Here is an 18,490-nt window from a genome sequence, read left to right as displayed (position 1 = left end):
TACAACTGACGACAAATAACAATGGCATGGCAACAACAACAATACAACAATAGCCCCATTAAAAGAGCATTGCTCTGGTCTGAACGTGACTTGCCAGCTGTGTTTCCAGGGGACATTGTGAGTGGAGCAGACTGCTCTGCTACTCTCTTCCGTTCGCCCGGGGGGTCAGAGTGGTAGTTTACCATCCATCTTCGACGCCTCCTCTTTAGTCTCGTGAGGTAATGTAATGGTGTCCCTCCCGGTCTGTCTTTCCCTTCCAGGATGAAAAGAACCAGGTGATGATCACCAACGCCTGGCTGCAACTGGTGAGTCCGTCTGCGGGCCATTTCGTCACGCCGTCACTCCATCAGGTTTTCAATTTCCTCTCAGAGTTCACTTTGAGACAAACTTTGGGCAAAACTGCGCCTGTGTGTGAGCTGGAATATAGTCAAAGTTTCATTTTACCACTCCTTTTACCACCCTCTCTGCTTAGGACATACCGGGTGCAGAATTGCAGTTTGTATTCATGGCCATAGACGATTGTGCAGACATTGTCTGTAGATGTGTGCCATTTAATACTGGCAACTTGCTCGTCCCATTTGGTGACAGCTAATGGGGATCTTTTTAAACAATAAACAGTAAACAATACAGGCAATGTTTTTTGTCTTAATGTACGAGGCGTTCCATTATTGGCAATTTCCAAAGCTCTGAATTATTGATTGTTTTTTCTGTGAGTTTGTTTCTATTTGTGCATTAGTTAAAGTTATGATCTATTAACATCCACACACACACACACACACACACACACACAAACTGGATATTGGAGAAACGTTAAATAAACATCTCTGAGTCCCCAAGAATTGTAGATGTAATAAGAAATCCATTATTGAGGATTTGTCATGCTGGTATTTGCCGTGCTGTTGTGGCTCAGCAGACTGCATCCTATGGCTCACAATCTGACATGGGCTTCGGATGGAATGAATGGATTCAGGTGGTGGTTAAATATTTAACTATTACCTGCCCTAGCATCTTGTACAGCCAGTTCACATTAACGACTGGGAAATGTTGCTTTGACAGCATAATGCATTAAAGATGATTAAAGGCTTTGCTGATGGACCTCCATTCTTTCACTGTCCCTTAGATAACTTGGTTATTAATCTTGGTTCAAAAAAAGACTTCTTCCTGGATTAAGCTGTCGTACTGCATATAGCACGCTCATTAGGCTGTAGCACAGTATTGCACGTCTGATTGTTAAAGGCTATGGGGTTGTTCGGTCATAAACTAATGAAGCTAGATCAACATTGTCCCCATTACAGATGGTGCCGCAGTAAGATTTAGGGGTGCTATCAACCACTGACTGGACATTCATTTGACGTTTTTTACGAACTGACTATTTCAAACACTAATCTCTCCGACAGACTCTCTAGCCTTCAGCTTGAGGGAATGTCACACTCTCCACTCTATTTTCATTAAATTAGTGACACTTGAAAAAACAATCTCTAAAAAAAAAAAAGCAGAAATCCCTTTATTACACAGATGTTACCTCGTAACATAATATTCGGCTAATCTGTTCCTGGCACCAGAGCGTTGTGTTGGCCTCTTTAGCTAGCTGGCTGGCTGATATCTGGGTTATCGTAGCCAATGAGACATGAAAAGATACGACTTTCTAGTAGCCGACCACAAGGGGCACAACATGCCAAATGCAGCGTGTAAGAGATTATCTGCATGACCGGAAACATATGTCCCACAACGTATGGACATTTAAAGTGGATTGTTGCTATTGGATGATCTGTCGTATAAGTGAATCATTAATTAGCAGCTGCATGGTTTTACATTTGGGGAATCAAAGCTGCATGATCTTTACTAAACAGTTTTACAGCACAAAGACTAATTTACTCTGGGATATGTGCTATATAAACTTGGATATGTGCGATATAAACTGGCATCTGTTCTATATCAACTGGGATATGTGCTTTACACTCTTGGATATGGTATGTATGTATGTATGAGGATTTCAAATCCACACAGCTCTTTGATGCATTAAAAGTGTGAGGCGTTTAATCACACAGCAGAACACCCCAATCAGATAAAGCCAAACTAGGACACACACGTCCTGTTTACTAAGAGGAAGGACTGTTGTCGTCGTGTTTACATTGATGCACTCCAGCTGTCACCTGCTAAACCAATCAACGGAGAACACACCCACTCACAACAAGTCCTCACACAATCACCAACGAAAGCCGCTCCACGATAAATGAAGACGGGACAGACGGATTAACCGGCACAAGAATATAAACTCAATGATAAACCTGACAAGGCACAAAATATGACGACGGCTAGCACAGGCGCATGCAAAGACTCAGCTGTGTCCCTGAAACGCATGAGTCTGCCTAAAGTGAGCAAGCAGGAGTTAGTGCCAAGTTGGCAAGGACGTATTGTCCTGCTTTGATGTCATAGCCAAAGATACAGAGCACAGCAACGGCCAACAGTAGTAGACTAATAGCCCCGCCAATGAGAGGCGGTTTATCTTCAGTGGAGCGGCTTGAAGGTGGAAGATGTATTCTGGTACTTTCTCCCTGTCTTGTGGTTAGAGTATAAGTCAAACCAGCAGCAGGATGGAAGTTTGTTTCACAACACTTTGTTCACGAGCCACCTTGGGCCGTGGCTATGCAGGAGCCGTGTGTCGGTGTCCCCGTGTTGTTTTCTGAAGTGAAAAGTCTTTCAAGTCGCCCTGCTTTCGGTGCTAGTAGCAGTGTGTCTGCCAAACCTGGCAACAAAAACAAAACGAGGAAGTTGGACAGGACTTATAAGTGAGACGGCCAAGAGAGACGGGTTGTTTGAGGACATTATACCGTTTCACTGTTTCTTCTTCACTGGCTCGGATTAGAAGGTCTGAAGCTGCATTGATGTCTGTGTGATTAACAACAGTGAAATGTTTGCTATTGCAGCTTTTAAAACGCTCTCCCTTTCAACGTGAATCTGGTTGCCCTCATTCACGGTACTTGTTATAGCTTGTCTCTTCTTCTTCGTTGCAATTAACAGCCTTGTTGCCTCTGTTCTTCCCTCTGTCCTCTTCTGACTCTATCCTCCACGTCCTCTCCTCAGTTAAATGAAATTCAATTAAATTTTATTAGTATAGCGCTTAATCACAGGTCCAGTCTCAAAGGGCTTAACAGGCTGTGTGTTTATGACGCCCCCCCTGACCCTAGCCCCCCAGAGGGCCAGAAATGACTCCCTTTAATCAGCAAGGAAGAAATCTTGAGGAGGAACGCAGAGTGGGGGACCCCTCCCTCCAGGGATGATCAGGAGTGCAATGGGCGCCGTCATTGACATACATACATACATACATACATACAGACATACATACATACATACATACAGACATACATACATAACGTTTTTAATCAGTGATGGGGTGCTGGCTGGTTCACCGTGAGGAGAGTCGAGGCGCCCAGTCACCGCAACACGCTAAAACAGACAATAATGAATTAGACGGGGAAAGTGCACACAGAAAATGTACTACACTTCTGCTAATTGAGTGACTCTTATCTGCAGCACTGGACGGATGTGTACCTGATGTGGAACCCGGAGAACTACCCAGGGGTTCAGACCATCCGCTTCCCCTCCAGCCAGGTGTGGGTCCCAGACATCCTGCTGTACAACAGGTACGGCGGCCTGCTCCACCGCTCCCTCACTGCAATCATCCTCCTCTCCGTCATTTCACTGCCATCGCTGCCTCTTCCTCACTTTTACCTGATCTCGTTTTGTCCTTCGATCTCTTTGCACCTCCTCTCCTCCCCTCCTCCCTTCTCCCTCGGCTCCCTCCCCGATCGCTCCCGTTTTTTCTTCTGGTGTCTGCTCGTCTGATGTATAACCTTCCGTCTCTTCTTCACTCCCCCACTGTCTTGTGTAATGACTCTCTTTGCTTTTTTTATATACTCATTATTCCGCTCTCCTGTCCTCTCATCTCCTTACCTCACGGTGAGCACTGCTGGGATTCCACCTGCTCTCTTGTTATTTCCCAATCACTTCTCTTTCTCCTGCTCCGGCGTACCTATGTTACCCATTAAACGTGCATTAGTCACTGAGCTGGCTCTGTGGAGGATTGGCTGTATTGTCTCTTTATTACATGGATAGATTGCCAGCGTTCTGTTTACCCTTCACACTGGGAAAGAAAACACAAACAGTCTCCACATTTCCAATTTCATCCCTGGCTAGAGCCTCACCTCTAATGAGATGATTGAGCTGATTGCCTCAGGGAGGAATCCAACTACAAGTCCCTGGTGGGCTTCGGGAGGTGTAGCTGGGTTTTGTATAATAGCCACTGGTTAGTGGCCTGTTAAAAATGTGATGTGCTAAATGGCTGGAAGACAAATGTCTGGATTTATTAGCCGGTGCGCTAGTCTAGTGACGTGGGGTACGATGAACCCGGAGTAAATTGGATTAATTGGATTATGTGGGGACAGATGTGACCAGACTGATGACCAAGATAGTGCGGATTTAAGGGACGGCCGCAGTAGAAAACCCTGAGGAAGAGCTTCGTCTCAATTAGAACATCAATCTGCAAGGAAAATACATTTTCCCCCGAAAAACCATCTATTTTGCTTTGATGGTAACGAGGGCGAGACAAGGCGATACGCGTGTCCGGGCGGGTGATTGATGGAGCCTGCACAGTGTCGCCTGCTTCAAGGCGACTTGAAGATTCTGTGGGGGTGAGGGGTCGATTGAGATAGATGTGCAAGTCTGAGTGTCTTCTGCCGTCACGTGTGTTGCAGTTGTTGTCATGAGCATGAGACAACGAGGAAGGGACGGGTGTGGCGGTGAAGGAGAGCCATTCATTACCAGAGGAGGAAAGTGAGGGGAGTGATGATACAGGACATGAGGCAGCGTTACCGCGGCCATCAATGACGTTATAATCCAGAAACAGGAGTAGATTGTCACGAGATCGCTTGCTCAATGCGGTACACGCAAATCATAGGTGATGTTTATGTCTTTGTTTTATACCGTTTCAGGAGTCAAATGTCTTAATATACTCTTTGAATTAAATAATAATGAATATATCATATCATAACGACAGGTTTACTCCTGTCAGGGTTACTCCTTTGGTTCATTTGGTTTTGGTACTGTGTTTTCTTTACTGCAAGTTAAGTGAAATAAGTGTGACAAAGGTTAGATTTTGCTTTTCCGATTTTGAGGCCAAGGCAGAGTGAAGATAGACAAGATGGTGTGTTCTTCCTCCAGAGCTCTGCCACACTTAACCCCATCATTATTCTGCCCCTGGCATCATCCTCGCCCCTAGTGAGGCTTGCTGTGTGATGTTAAATGGATGAGTTCACAGGTCAAAGGCAGCCGTGGTACGTCTGCATTTATTGTACAAATTTACCCAATTCTACAATTCCCGAGAAAGTTAACGGAGGGCAGCCTCAGGTTCATTATTTATACTGCCAAAAGATTACGGTTAGGGTTATTAAACAGAACCAACAAGGCTCAGTAGGTCGGTTTTGAAGATATTGGAGCGTGTGAATAGAATGAGACGTACCGGTTAAACAAGTTATTTTTCTACACAGCATTCCAAAGCTTTTATTTATCGTTTACTTTAATGCCCAACAAACCTCATACATCAACTTCATACACACCACACTCACCCACCCACTACCCTCACCCCCACACACGACAGGTGTTGAATGCATGAATATAATCCGAGGATCTTCTTAGATGAAGATCATTCACCCCCTTCGGTCCCCCATCTCTTTGGATCTGCATCTCCCCCTCAATTCCTCTCATTGAGTTTCCCGGTCTGCATGCCCTCACACGACGCTTCCTGTTCCTGTGTGCGCCGTGTCTGTGGTTTCACGTCGTGCTTCTGTCCCAACCACAGTGCAGATGAGCGCTTCGACGCGACGTTTCACACCAACGTGCTGGTCAACTCCTCAGGAGCCTGCCAGTACATCCCTCCTGGTGAGAACATCTCCTGCCGCAAGTTCCTCATGCCATCAACAAACATGCGAACCCTTGTCAGCCAAGCCGAAAGGTTCTCGGTTTGATCCCAGACGTCCGTGATGTACCTGTAGTAGAAGGATGTAGACCTTCCGGTGTTGCTAGGGAGGAGGCTGTGGTCTCGAACACCAAAACATTAACATACACAAAATCAGCTGCGACTTAAAAGTCGTAGCTGCAAATCTATTGGTCGGCGCGTTACGTCATGTGGCAGGTCAAAGTTGACATGATTTAAACTTTGCCGCCAGTCCCCTCCATGGAAAACCACCACGTGGTCCAGAGTATTGCCCCTCTCTTCCCTGAATTAGGGTTAGAGTGGGTCACACACGATATCAGTGAACAGTCCTCATCCTATCCTCCTTATTAAGTTGCTTTGGAGCAATAAAAGCAACAAACAGTAGATGGGAGGTCTGTTGTGGCCCCTGAGTCGCCCTCATGGCTCTTCCTGCCTTCCAGGGATCCTGAAGAGCACCTGTTACATCGACGTGCGCTGGTTCCCCTTCGACGTGCAGAAGTGCGACCTGAAGTTCGGCTCATGGACGCACAACGGCTGGCTGCTGGACCTGCAGATGATGGACGTGGACATCTCCACCTACATCCCCAACGGGGAGTGGGACCTCGTGGGTGAGGATGACCCCCAACTATACCCCAGACAAAACCAGGTTTAATGAGCTACAGAGAACGGGCTCCACGGAGCATACATCACGAAATACACACCCCAGCCACAAACACGCCACCACCCCCTAACCCCACCCCCTACCGATGCTCAGCTCAGCATGGCAAGATAAGATAAGACTCAATTCACTACTAGCACCGCACAAATATCTGTGTTGCAAATATCAGTTTCTTTGGAATGGAATGTTATATTCACAAATATAATTTTAAATAGTTTTTATTCAAAATGACAGCATATAAATAAATAAAACCAATACAATAAAGTAACAAATGCCATGTTTGTTTAGACAACAGAGTAAGATTGTGGTAGAATATGTGGATTCAGACAGCCAATCAGCTTCACGGTGGAGACAGAGTGGAGGGCTGGTTCAGTGGACGGTGGAGACAGAGTGGAGGGCTGGTTCAGTGGACGGTGGAGACAGAGTGGAGGGCTGGTTCAGTGGACGGTGGAGACAGAGTGGAGGGCTGGTTCAGTGGACGGTGGAGACAGAGTGGAGGGCTGGTTCAGTGGACGGTGGAGACAGAGTGGAGGGCTGGTTCAGTGGACGGTGGAGACAGATTTCTCCGCTGGTCATCCTTCAATTTCTGATGTGCCGCTCTGATACGGGTCTGTCCCTTGATATCACACACACGTAGAGACAGACACACACACAGACACGCAGACACAGACACACACACAGACACAGCTCCCCATCTGGCTGGAGAGGGGGCTGTGGGTGGTGACAGCTGGCCCACAACGGTTCACTTATTTCAGCCACAACACAGACAGCGAGCCTGGTCCGTCTCAAGTTGTGGTGCCGCCCACCGTGACCTTGCCCACACACTGTCCAACTCTTCACATCCCATCCAGTCAAACATAACATTCACAGACTCCAAGATCTCTCGGTTACGCCACGGTGTCGTGACCGACTCGTTACTCAACGACCATTTAAGACAATTCTGTAACACTCTATATTAAAGACCGGGTAAACCAAATTCAGTATTTTTCTTCTTATCATATTAATTAGGCCTTAAATGTGTCCCTCAAAACATGTAAAAAATATTTTTCCCATTCATCATTTCCTTGAGGAGCTAGGCCTCAGAGAATGTTCTGTGTGCAGGTTTAAAATGGGCGGGTCTACATCGAGGACCGCGTTACGTAAAGCGGTCATACTCACATAAACCCGCCCCCTGCTGTCCATTTTCAGCTTTGAGATTGGGAGGGGCTGGACCTCTCCGGTGATGGGCGTGGTTTCCTGGCCTGCAGCGCACACGCCCCCACCGTCCTGAGCCTGGGGTTACTGCTCATTTTTCATCAACTTTGAAGCATAATTTTATATACTTCGCGATTTTTTTAGTCCTTCAAATTTGGCAGGGTGGTTAATAATATATTTTCCTGTGGTATTATAAACTCAAAACCCATAATTATTCTTGGTTTACCCGGTCTTTAAGGTTCACATATTAACCATATTTATTAAGTGTTCTTAATGGAGAACAACTATTCTTGTGGTATTACCACCTTAAAAGGCCCATACTGAGCAAAGCATATTAAGATTGTTATTCTTATATTATTGTACAACTGCCTTACTTACTATCAATAACCAGTAATTAGGTTATTAAGGGGAAAACTTAGTTAACAGCATAGTAGTTGCAGAAAATGGTTATGCAGAATAAGGCATTAATAAGTGCTTTATAATGACGAATGAAGAAAGAGCCAATAAGCTACTAATATGCTTGCCAATGAGCAACTAGTTAATGGAGAATATGTGTACCTTAATATGAAGTGTAACCGGCGATTCAACCAAAGTGCGTAGTAAATAAAAAAAAAAAGAATTATGAAACGCACTGCCTCTCCAACACAGCACACACTCTGTCGCCTGGCTCCAGCCCAGCACACAGTTAGTTAATCACCTTGAGCGGCACTACCTTGGTAGGGTGGTTATGATTGAGGTCTCGGTCCGGCTTGAGAAACTCCTCCGCAGTCACTACATTGTGGAAGAGATTTCTGTCATTCAATTACTCTGAAAGGTCAAGTCATCAGGACACGTTGAGCACTGACTGGAACATGTGTGCTTGCGGACACACACACAAAAGTATGTTTGTATACATACACACACATGTACGGTCACACACATGTACGGTCACACACATGTACGGTCACACACATGTACGGACACACACATGTACGGACACACGGACACACACACACACACACCTCAGATTAAAGCTCTCACACATACAAGCACATACACGCTCTGTTGATGTTTAATCAGCGAGAAAGAAGAAACTTCCTGTTTACTGATTTTGCAGTGATTGTCAGAAATCCATCAGTGGAATCATTTGCCACCGGCATAACATGACTTAGATTAGAGAAGGAGGACAAGCACACACACCATCCATCTCACACACACACATACACAATCCATCTCACACACACAATCCATCTCATACACACTACCATTTTTCGTTTCTCTTCTTTGAACAGCCTAAAGTATTATTGACAGTCATGTCCTTCCTTAATTTGAATTGGATAAATACAACACCGGCTTTTTTAGTAACTGAATTACAGCCATAAAAATGAAGGACGCGCAGACATAAAAACTGCTGTGGTGAAATATGGCTCGCCCTAGAGCAGCCCACCTGCTCATGATGCTAAATAAACACTGGGCGCAGATAGCGTTATTGACACTTTCCACCGTTTCCCCACTGGCCACGGTCTTCTTGCAGTCTACACTCTGAATGTGTATTGATCCGTCTCTCACCGATTGCATACGAGGTCACCTCACAAAAGCTCATTACAAGCGAGCGTCTCCCCCCTGAAGCCAAAGGCCGAACTGCTGCTCTGGTCCCACTAACCGCCCTTCCCACCGAGCGACTCCTCTGTACTTCTGACCCCCTCTCCTCCCCCCCCCTCCTCCGCCCGGTCTTCCAGGCGTGCCGGCCAAGCGCAACGAGCTGTACTACGAGTGCTGCAAGGAGCCGTACCCGGACGTCACCTTCACCGTCACCATGCGGCGCCGGACCCTCTACTACGGCCTCAACCTGCTCATCCCCTGTGTGCTCATCTCTGGCCTGGCGCTGCTCGTCTTCCTGCTGCCCGCCGACTCTGGGGAGAAGATCTCCCTGGGTACGGAGCCTCACACCACACACACACACACACGTCACATGGAGCAAGAGCTTTTAGAAAGGGCCTTGATGTTACCACCAGGTGATGATAGCAATCACGAGCCACTCGGTAACAGACGGTGGAATGATGGCCACTCATGTTTGATCAGGTGGTAAAGTAGGGACCCTTTCATATGAAGTGGCTCATCTTTATAGTCACACTTCACCCAGCAGCCCCCCCCGTCCCACATTGTCTACACTCTGGAACATCATGTGAGCTGCTCAGCTCCTATACAGCAATGGAAAGTATACAGACTTGCATATGAACAGAAGCCTTTAGACACTTGATTGTAAATTAGATACTCATAAGCTGTTGGGAGGATATTTTTATTCAAATGGAATTGCTCACTGAAAAAACTAGTTTTAACTGTTATTGGGAATGATTGTAACACTATAAAACAATGTCAAAATTAAAATACAATAGACTAAATAACAATTAAAAGATAATATTCAATGATCATTTGATTACCAAGTAAGAATTGCAACCTAAAAACAAGTGTGCCTGAATTTCACATTCCCCTGCATTTCTAGCAAAAACTGCATGAACACAAATTAGTTAAAAGTTTATTCATGAAGCAACAAGTGGTAGGTCTCGGATCAGGCAGACTTGATTTAAAGCGCCTTGTTGGTCCTCCTGCCCTCTAGTGGATAGATTAAAAAAAATAATCAGAGTAAACATGTGCTCTAGATGATTAAAAATACATTTAATAACCAAACGTAAACTGACATCTAGAAAATTACTAAGCAACATGGGGCTGCTTGTGGTTAATTAAATGTGGCAATGCATTAATTATGGTAGCCTACTGACACTTGTCAGAGTGAATTATTTAAAGACTCATCTTCAGGCCATGCTTAGCCAGGTCAATACCGTTTTTAGCAATACGGCCATTATAGCTCCAAACCAACTAAAAGTGAGTGATCAATACTGAATGAGGTGAAGGTACTAATACATCCATCACTCCAGGCCAGTCTGGGTATCTGCACGACTCCCCAGTGTCAAACCACCCAACTGGAAGCAGAGCCTATTTCAATAGTGACAAAACTTTAAGGGCTTTCAAGTGGCAATAAATGCTGTTGACAGGAGCATCCTACAGGAAAATTATTTCAATTAGAGCAGCTACAAAAGACCAAGATAGATCACCAAGTTCCTAAAAAGTAACATTATGAAGCAAAAGGTGGCTTCCAGGAGCATAGGAGTCACTGCACCTAAAGGCTAGCGTTTTAAAGTCTGAAAGCAAACAGCTTCCTCCCCTAAGAGAAGTCCCATCATTCCACAAGCATCACCTGGTTCTCAGCACCACGGCCACACTGCTGCACGTCAAGCACCTGCCAGAGAAGAGTGCTGTTGGCCTAGAAGAGCCTCATTGTTACTGGATATCAAGTGAGGTTGGACCAGGAAATAACTGATATTGATCATTAAGGACCGAAAGACCTTCATCAAGTGGGGCTGGACCCCAAGACGGTCATGATATGGGTCATCAAGTGAGACTGGACCAGAGGACTTTAAGGGTAGGGTACAGTGCATCATGGTCCTAGAAAAGTGTGGTATGGTACATCAAAGTGAGACTGGCACAGGTCATCATGGTAGAGAAAAGAGGGGCTGGACCAGAAGAGCATCATGTACAAAACACGAAAGTGGGGCTGAACCAAAAGATACTCTGATCAGAGCACAAGAACCACCAGAGAAAAGCAGGGTCAGGCTTCACCAAGCGGAGTCAGACTACGAAAGAAACAGTTCTTTACGATGCCGACAGACGTCCCATATAGTTGAATATCTTCCTGTAGGCCAGGGTTCTGCTAGATAGTTCTCCCCCGGTTCCCTGTGCCATAGCGGTTCCCCAGTGGGCTCTGTCATAACAGACGCTTCAGTGTACCCGTTTGTCGCCACAGTTACCAGGGCCTAGTCTCAGTGTACGGTGGAGGTAGTCGTTGCTCTGGGGGGGGCCAAAGGGGCCCCCCCACGAGTCAAGACAGTCACCTCATCAACACAAGTCATACAAAACAACACACTTACACTCAATGAAAACACATTTAGCAGTAACATCCATAGCAGGTTTAAGAGTAAGGTAGGACGTAGAATTTTACTGTAAAGTATGACAAAACACTTTTGTCATATGTGGATTTTTAGCTTTAGCTGAGTTTGTATTGGTCTCTTAAGTAAAAGTTACTTTGATAAATGTGGTCAGTTTTTGCTGCTATAAAACAAAACACATTTAGGGACTAGAAGAAGTGGCCAGTACTTTGGAGTGAAATTACAACTGTGTGGATCCCATGTGTGCAGTGAACAAATACACACTTGGGCTCAAAAGCCCAAGCCACAGCTAAACATATCCATCCATCCAGCTCATGAAATAAACATGACGTTACTCACTGCGGCATCCCTCGCTGAAGCTAACCACTGGTGGCCACGTCTGGATCGTTTAAACACACACAGACACAAACCAGCAATGACAGTGACAGGAGCCGAAATCACAGACCGCAGCAAACCACTCTGAACAATAAGAGAAACAAAAGACAGCATCAAAAGTAAAACACATGAGTCACCAAGGAATAAAACAGTGGAAGACTTACCAGCTGGGTCACGCTACATGCAGCCTTCACAAACAATGGAGGCCAGGGAGATACTCAACCACCCCAGCTGTGTCTAGTTAACATAATTGCCCAACTGCATTGACCAATCACGGTCACTGGACGCAGGGGAGAGGGCGTGGCATTAATTAGGTTTCAAGCGAGCTGATTGGGTGCTGCTATATTGGGGCTGGGAGCATGTCTGATTGACATGTCAATCCGATGCCGCTGTCATCAAAAAGGGCTTTGTCATGACCGCCTCCATTTTGGAAGCATATGAGCATTGGAATGCTAGTGATTATGTTAGTTAGAAGATATATTATTTTGGACATTGTTTAGTAATTATGCGTGAAATGATTGGTCATTATGGGGAGAAATTGTTGTGTTTGAAACTGCCAAAGCATTTCTCACGCGTAACGAGGCAAAATAAAGTTTTTATTAGCCTAGGTAACGGTACGTTTTGCAGTCGCTGTAGTCCTCTCAATATGGCCGATTGTAGCCAACCAAAAATCCCCATGATGCTCTCTGATGTAAAAGCCCTATGTCAATAATATGATGATATGATATGTACATGATATGTATCAATATAGGTAGACATTAAAAAACAATAAATTAAATAAAAGTAAATAAAATGCAATGCAAGGAATGACCATTTGACGCACACTTCAGGATCTCCTCTGGGATTCTGAGACCCTCTCAAAGCCTCAGAGCCACCATCATATACTCCTGTTGAGTAGCTGTGGATTAGCATGTGCTCCCGGTTCTGCTGAAGGCCAGATGAGATTCAGATCAATGGCTCCCTATATCAATAGAACATTAATAACCCAGACCAATAAAACGCCACCTGGCCGCTCTCTGAAATGCCAGGGTGAATCGGGGGCGCAAATTCATCTTTATTTCCATAATCGTTTTCCCAGCTTGCTTGCTTTCATGCTTTACAATTGCTGTAGCGATCGGTGTACCATTTTATTTTGCAGCGATAAAATGGTGAAAACATGATGAGCTCCTAGCGTCGCGTCGCTAATGTATTCCTATGGAGTCGAGCGATCGAGCCCGACCTAGCGTCGATGCTATCCTGGGCGTAGCGCAGCGCTCGGATACTCTCTTTCAACTTCAACCCTGTTGATGTTGACCTTCTCTAGAGCGTCCCATCAGATAACAGCTTTGTTTCACGTTTTAAAACCATCAGAATGTGAATGGAAACAGCTCTCGTTATTTCAAAAGCTGAGTAGCCTATTTATCTCCACTGTGTTTATGAGTATAAATGTGTATCTGTGTGTGTGACTTTCTCTCTCTCTGTCTGTGTGTGTTTGTCTGTGTGTGTGTGTGTGTGTGTGTGTGTGTGTGTGTGTGTGTGTGTGTGTGTGTGTGTGTGTGTGTGTGTGTGAATCTGTGTGTGTGTCTCTCTCTCTCTCTGTCTCTCTGTGTGTCTTCCTCTGTCTCTCTGTCTGCAGGTATCACAGTGCTGCTCTCCCTGACCGTCTTCATGCTGCTGGTGGCTGAGATAATGCCGGCCACCTCCGACTCCGTCCCTCTCATTGGTAGGCATCCACACGGACAGACGGACAGAGGGGCGGGTGAACACAGACACCTGACAGGCGGCCCGACGGACAGACAGATGGACGGGGAAGACAAATGTTTATTTATACTGACAGATTGACCGACAGACATTCAAACAGAGACATGGACACCCAGAGAGATAGAGAGAGTGAGGGAGAGAGGCAGAGATAGAGAGACAGAGGGAGATAGAGAGAGAAAGAGAGAAAGACAGAGAGCCAGAAAGAGATTTAGAGAGAGAGAGAGAGAGAGAGAGAGAGAGACACACAGACAGAGAGAGGTGAGAGAGAAAGCGAGATGGACTGGCTGATACAGATCAGGTTTTTAAACAGACAGCTGGACAGGCGGGCCGACACACTGAGAGTGATCAACAAGACGCCTGTCCTGGTTTATAGACCCAGCGGTGAAAGACTCCCCAGCTCTGTGCAGACTGATATCAGGTGCTGCTTGAATACGGGAAGAGACGGGGAGCTGCCAAAGCAGTTCCAGATTAGGCAGATGTGAATGCTTTCCCTATTGGCTGTCAGCGTGCTGCCAGAAAGACAGATAGCCTGTAGGACACCATGCAATGATGTAAAGAATGAATACCCAGACACACCACGGGTGTGTGTGTGGGTGTGAGTGTACTGTATGTGTGTGTGTGTATGTGTGAAAGTCAAAGTCAGCTTCATTGTCAATTTCTTCACATGTACCAGACCATACAAAGGAATCGAAAATATGTTTCTCACTATCCCACGGTGAAAGAGATAGGCACAAGAGACAGGCACAACGGGCACAGATGTGTGTGTGTGTATCTGTCTGTGTGTGTGTGTGTGTGTTCAGAATCTTAAAGACTTTACCCACACATACTGACATATACACACAAACAACTGTACATGCACACAAGCACAAACACACACAAGTATTCACACACAAGCGCGTCTGACAACTCACTTTAAATGTATGAAAAGCCTACTGCTGATAGATGTGGTGTTTTAAAAAGACACAAAGAGAAGGGAAGAGAGAGAATTCATTTAGCTGCTTATTGAAGTAAAAACAATCCATTAGCACATTCCCCTTCATGGGAACAGACACGTCAATACACTACAGAGCGAGCGCAGCCGCGAGATGAGGGATGTAATTAAATGCTCATCAAATTTCATTTTCTCTGTTCAGAACTCATTTAGGCGTGTCATTTCAAGCATAACCTCGCCATCAATCACTGTTCTTTCTTTTGTTGATATGTGTGCCTTTTTTCAAAGGCAGTTGTTTTTTTGTGTGTGCCCCCGTTCTGTTTGAGAGTGATTTCCCATGACCTTGTGATTATGTAAATGATAAATGGTAAATGAACTGCAATGAAATGCATTCAGACACCGCTTTTCTAATCAGCGGCCACTCAATGCGCTTTACAATACTGCCTAACGTTCACCCAGCAGTCAGGGTGAGGGCGTCTTGCACAGGGACACCTCAACACTCTGCTAGGAGGAGCCGGGGATTGAACTAGCAACCTTCCGGTAACCGGCCAACACCGCTCTACCTCCTGAGCCACATGCTGCCCATTATGTAGCTTTTGTAACGTGGTCACGTGATCTGATCAACGGAGGGGCTGTAGATGTTGTGGTTTTAATCAGTGCTGATGGACCTATTGGGTCTCTGAGTCTCGGTGGCTGAAATTCTCCCCAAAGGTTAACCCGACTGAGGGACTGACTGACTGACCACAGCGGGGATGGTGGTCCTTTCTCAAGGACCTCAGAACAAACAGCACTGAGTGCAATTCATTAAATCCATTCAGACGCACAGCGCACTCATTACAGCGTCCAGCTGTGTGTTGAACACGATATGCAGGGACCAAGGCCACAGCCAGGGATTAGGAACTCGAGAGGTCCAGAATTCTTTCTTTAAATGGAGCTTATTTACTGCATTTCTGGATGAGAAAGATTCATACCAAAATGACACCTGCAAAACACAACCCAAGCTAAACTACACTACACACAAACTCATTATCTTTTTATTATTAAGATACAGAGGGACAACTGTTTTTTATTACTTTTTAAAAATGTACACTGTGTGTGTGTGTATGTGTGAAATATTTATGTATTCATTCTAGGTTTTTTTTATATATATTTATTATTTATTATTATATTACCTCGGTGACCTCATAGCTGGCTACGGCCATGGGAGGGACGCGCACTCGCCCACAGCCCAACACATTAATCATCATGGTTCCAATACACCATGCTTGTTTTCTCCCCCCCTCCAGCCCAGTACTTTGCCAGCACCATGATGATCGTGGGTCTCTCTGTGGTGGTGACCGTACTGGTTCTGCAGTTCCACCACCACGACCCCCACGGAGGAAAGATGCCCAAACTGGTAGGTTGAGGTTCATCCTCCTGCTAACTGCTCCCCACAATGAGAGTCTCACACATGAGGCTTTAGAATAGGACCTGGGTCTGAGGTAACCAAGACAACAGCATCCCTGGGAGTTCAGTGGTGACAACGCCTTGACTCAGGCTCTCTTACACTGATGATGATGATTATGTGTTTGGTACATTCACATTCACATTCACTTTTATACAAAGCGACTTACAATAAGTACATTTGTCAGAAGAAGAGAAACAACAATTTATCGCCGTCGGTACAGTAATGATGTTCAAAGAACCAAGTGCAGACAGAGAAACCATTATCTGCTTCCTAGTTCTAATCTCTCTCTACAAGGAGGAGCGAGGTGAAAACAAATCAGACAAAAGGCGAGGATCTCTTTTTCTGCAGATGCTGCTAGTGATGCCACTGAGCCCAAAAGGGAAGGGTCTTATATATGGGATTCGGCCACACCAGTGTCAATTAGGAAACTAAACAAAGGGCCTATCGACCTGTGTTATATAACAGTGTGAAAATAAACATAGCTCAGCTTTCCTTCTCCTCCTCCTCCTCTTCCACCTCCTCCTCCTCCTTCTCTTCCTCCTCCGCCTCTTCCTCCTCCCTTTCCACCGTCCTCCAGGTCAGAATAATCCTCCTCAACTGGTGCGCTTGGTTCCTGCGTATGAAGAAGCCCGGAGAGGACGCCAAGACGCCCACCTGCGCCGTCAACCCCCAGACCCGCTACTTGCACGCCAGCGCCCCGCACCACCACGCCAGCGTCAGCAGCATCCAGATGTCCGCCGTCCCAAGCCAGGCCTCCACCCACCCCCTGTCCTCCAACCTCGGCACCACCTCCGCCACCACCACCACCACCAACGGCAACATGAACCTCTACTTCGGCTACCACTCCATGGGCACGGACAACCCCGCCTTCCCCCCCAGCAGTGCCGACTCGGGGGTGATGATGTGCGCCGGTGGTGGTGGTGGAGGTGGAGTTGGAGGAGGAGGAGGAGGAGGAGGTGGGAGCAGCCAGGCAAGCGACATCCACTCGGAGCACGTGAGGACGCTGCTGATGGAGCAGGTGCCGGAGATCTCCCGCATCCTGGAGGAGGTGCAGTACATCGCGAGCCGCTTCCGGGACCGCGACCGGGGCGACGCCATCTGCAGCGAGTGGAAGTTTGCGGCGGCCGTGGTGGACCGGCTCTGCCTGGTGGCCTTCTCGCTCTTCTCCATCATCTGCACCTTCACCATCCTCATGTCGGCGCCCAACTTCATCGAGGCCGTGTCCAAGGACTTCACATGAGGACGCCGTTCCTCGTTCCTCCACCCACGCCCCCCCCACGCCCCCGAACCCCCTCCACCAGCACCACCCCCAACAGCACCACCTCCACCACCACCTCCTCCCTGAGAGAAGAGAGGATAAAGAGACCCAGAAAGCACTGGAGAAACCTGGAGAAAATACCTAACGCCATACAAGCTGCGCCTCCATCGGTGGCTCCTTTGTAGTTAACGGTACCGCGCGGGCCCGTCTGTTCGATAGACTTCTGGGTGTTATAGCAGCAGTATGTGCTTCAAGCTCCTCACAACACCTCACCAGTCTGCAGGTACTCTCACCTTTAGAGAGGGGAGACCGCGGCTTCACACGCACTTCAGTAGCTCAGTTTACTGTCACCCGTTGTGTTTCACATTTCCCTCAGTAGACGTATGATAAATATGATTCATGTGTAAATGTCATCCTCTAAATGTTTTATCTTGAGTTTCTTTTGTTGCTTGTTTGACGCGCGTATTTACAAGGATGCTTTCATATCCGATGCGACCTTCGCGATGAGTGGGTGTGAGAGCTGTGGCTGTACAGCGGGTGCCCGGCCCAGAGAATGCGTGATGGGTGGGTCTGGTTATTGCGTGGAAACGGCCAGCAGTGAGCGCCACTCCCAAGGTGTCCAGAAGTGCTGGCGCCGGGGGGTGAGGCGGTGTCATTGATATATGACCTGTGAAGCCCTTTGAGACTGTGGGCCCTAGTTTGCACCCAGTGCAAAGCTGATTTTCCCCCGCTGCAAACAGGCGCCACTACACTTGCGCCTGGAGAGGCGTGTCGGCGAAAAGCAGAGGCGTGTTCCGGCGCGTGCTATTTTAGTGATCTCAAATTGCGCCAATGCCATTGCGCTACTGACCGAAAACTTCCTGGTCTAAATGCACTAGCGGATAGCGCAGTTGGTGTTGCTATTTTGACGTG

At 46.7% G+C, this 18,490-nt stretch overlaps 1 protein-coding gene across 1 annotated transcript in view; it reads left to right on the top strand.

Annotated features, from left to right (window-relative positions):
- chrna8 (cholinergic receptor, nicotinic, alpha 8) overlaps positions 1-17,560 on the top strand; it is a gene marked incomplete at both ends in the record, with an annotated part of 30,353 nt that extends 12,793 nt beyond the window's left edge. The window contains 8 exons of the mRNA XM_084465341.1: positions 261-305; positions 3,535-3,644; positions 5,858-5,937; positions 6,433-6,600; positions 9,563-9,757; positions 13,818-13,904; positions 16,160-16,269; positions 16,898-17,560. Coding sequence (XP_084321467.1) covers positions 261-305; positions 3,535-3,644; positions 5,858-5,937; positions 6,433-6,600; positions 9,563-9,757; positions 13,818-13,904; positions 16,160-16,269; positions 16,898-17,560 — 1,458 coding nt within the window. The remainder of the gene's footprint in view (positions 1-260; positions 306-3,534; positions 3,645-5,857; positions 5,938-6,432; positions 6,601-9,562; positions 9,758-13,817; positions 13,905-16,159; positions 16,270-16,897) is intronic.
- Positions 17,561-18,490: the final 930 nt, after the last annotated feature.

The sequence above is a fragment of the Micromesistius poutassou genome (genome assembly GCF_964030765.1).
Source record: "Micromesistius poutassou genome assembly, chromosome: 3".
In the NCBI taxonomy this organism is placed as follows: Eukaryota; Metazoa; Chordata; class Actinopteri; order Gadiformes; family Gadidae; genus Micromesistius; species Micromesistius poutassou.
The sequence above is the reverse complement of the archived record's forward strand: the minus strand, read 5'-3'. Positions and strand labels throughout refer to the sequence as shown.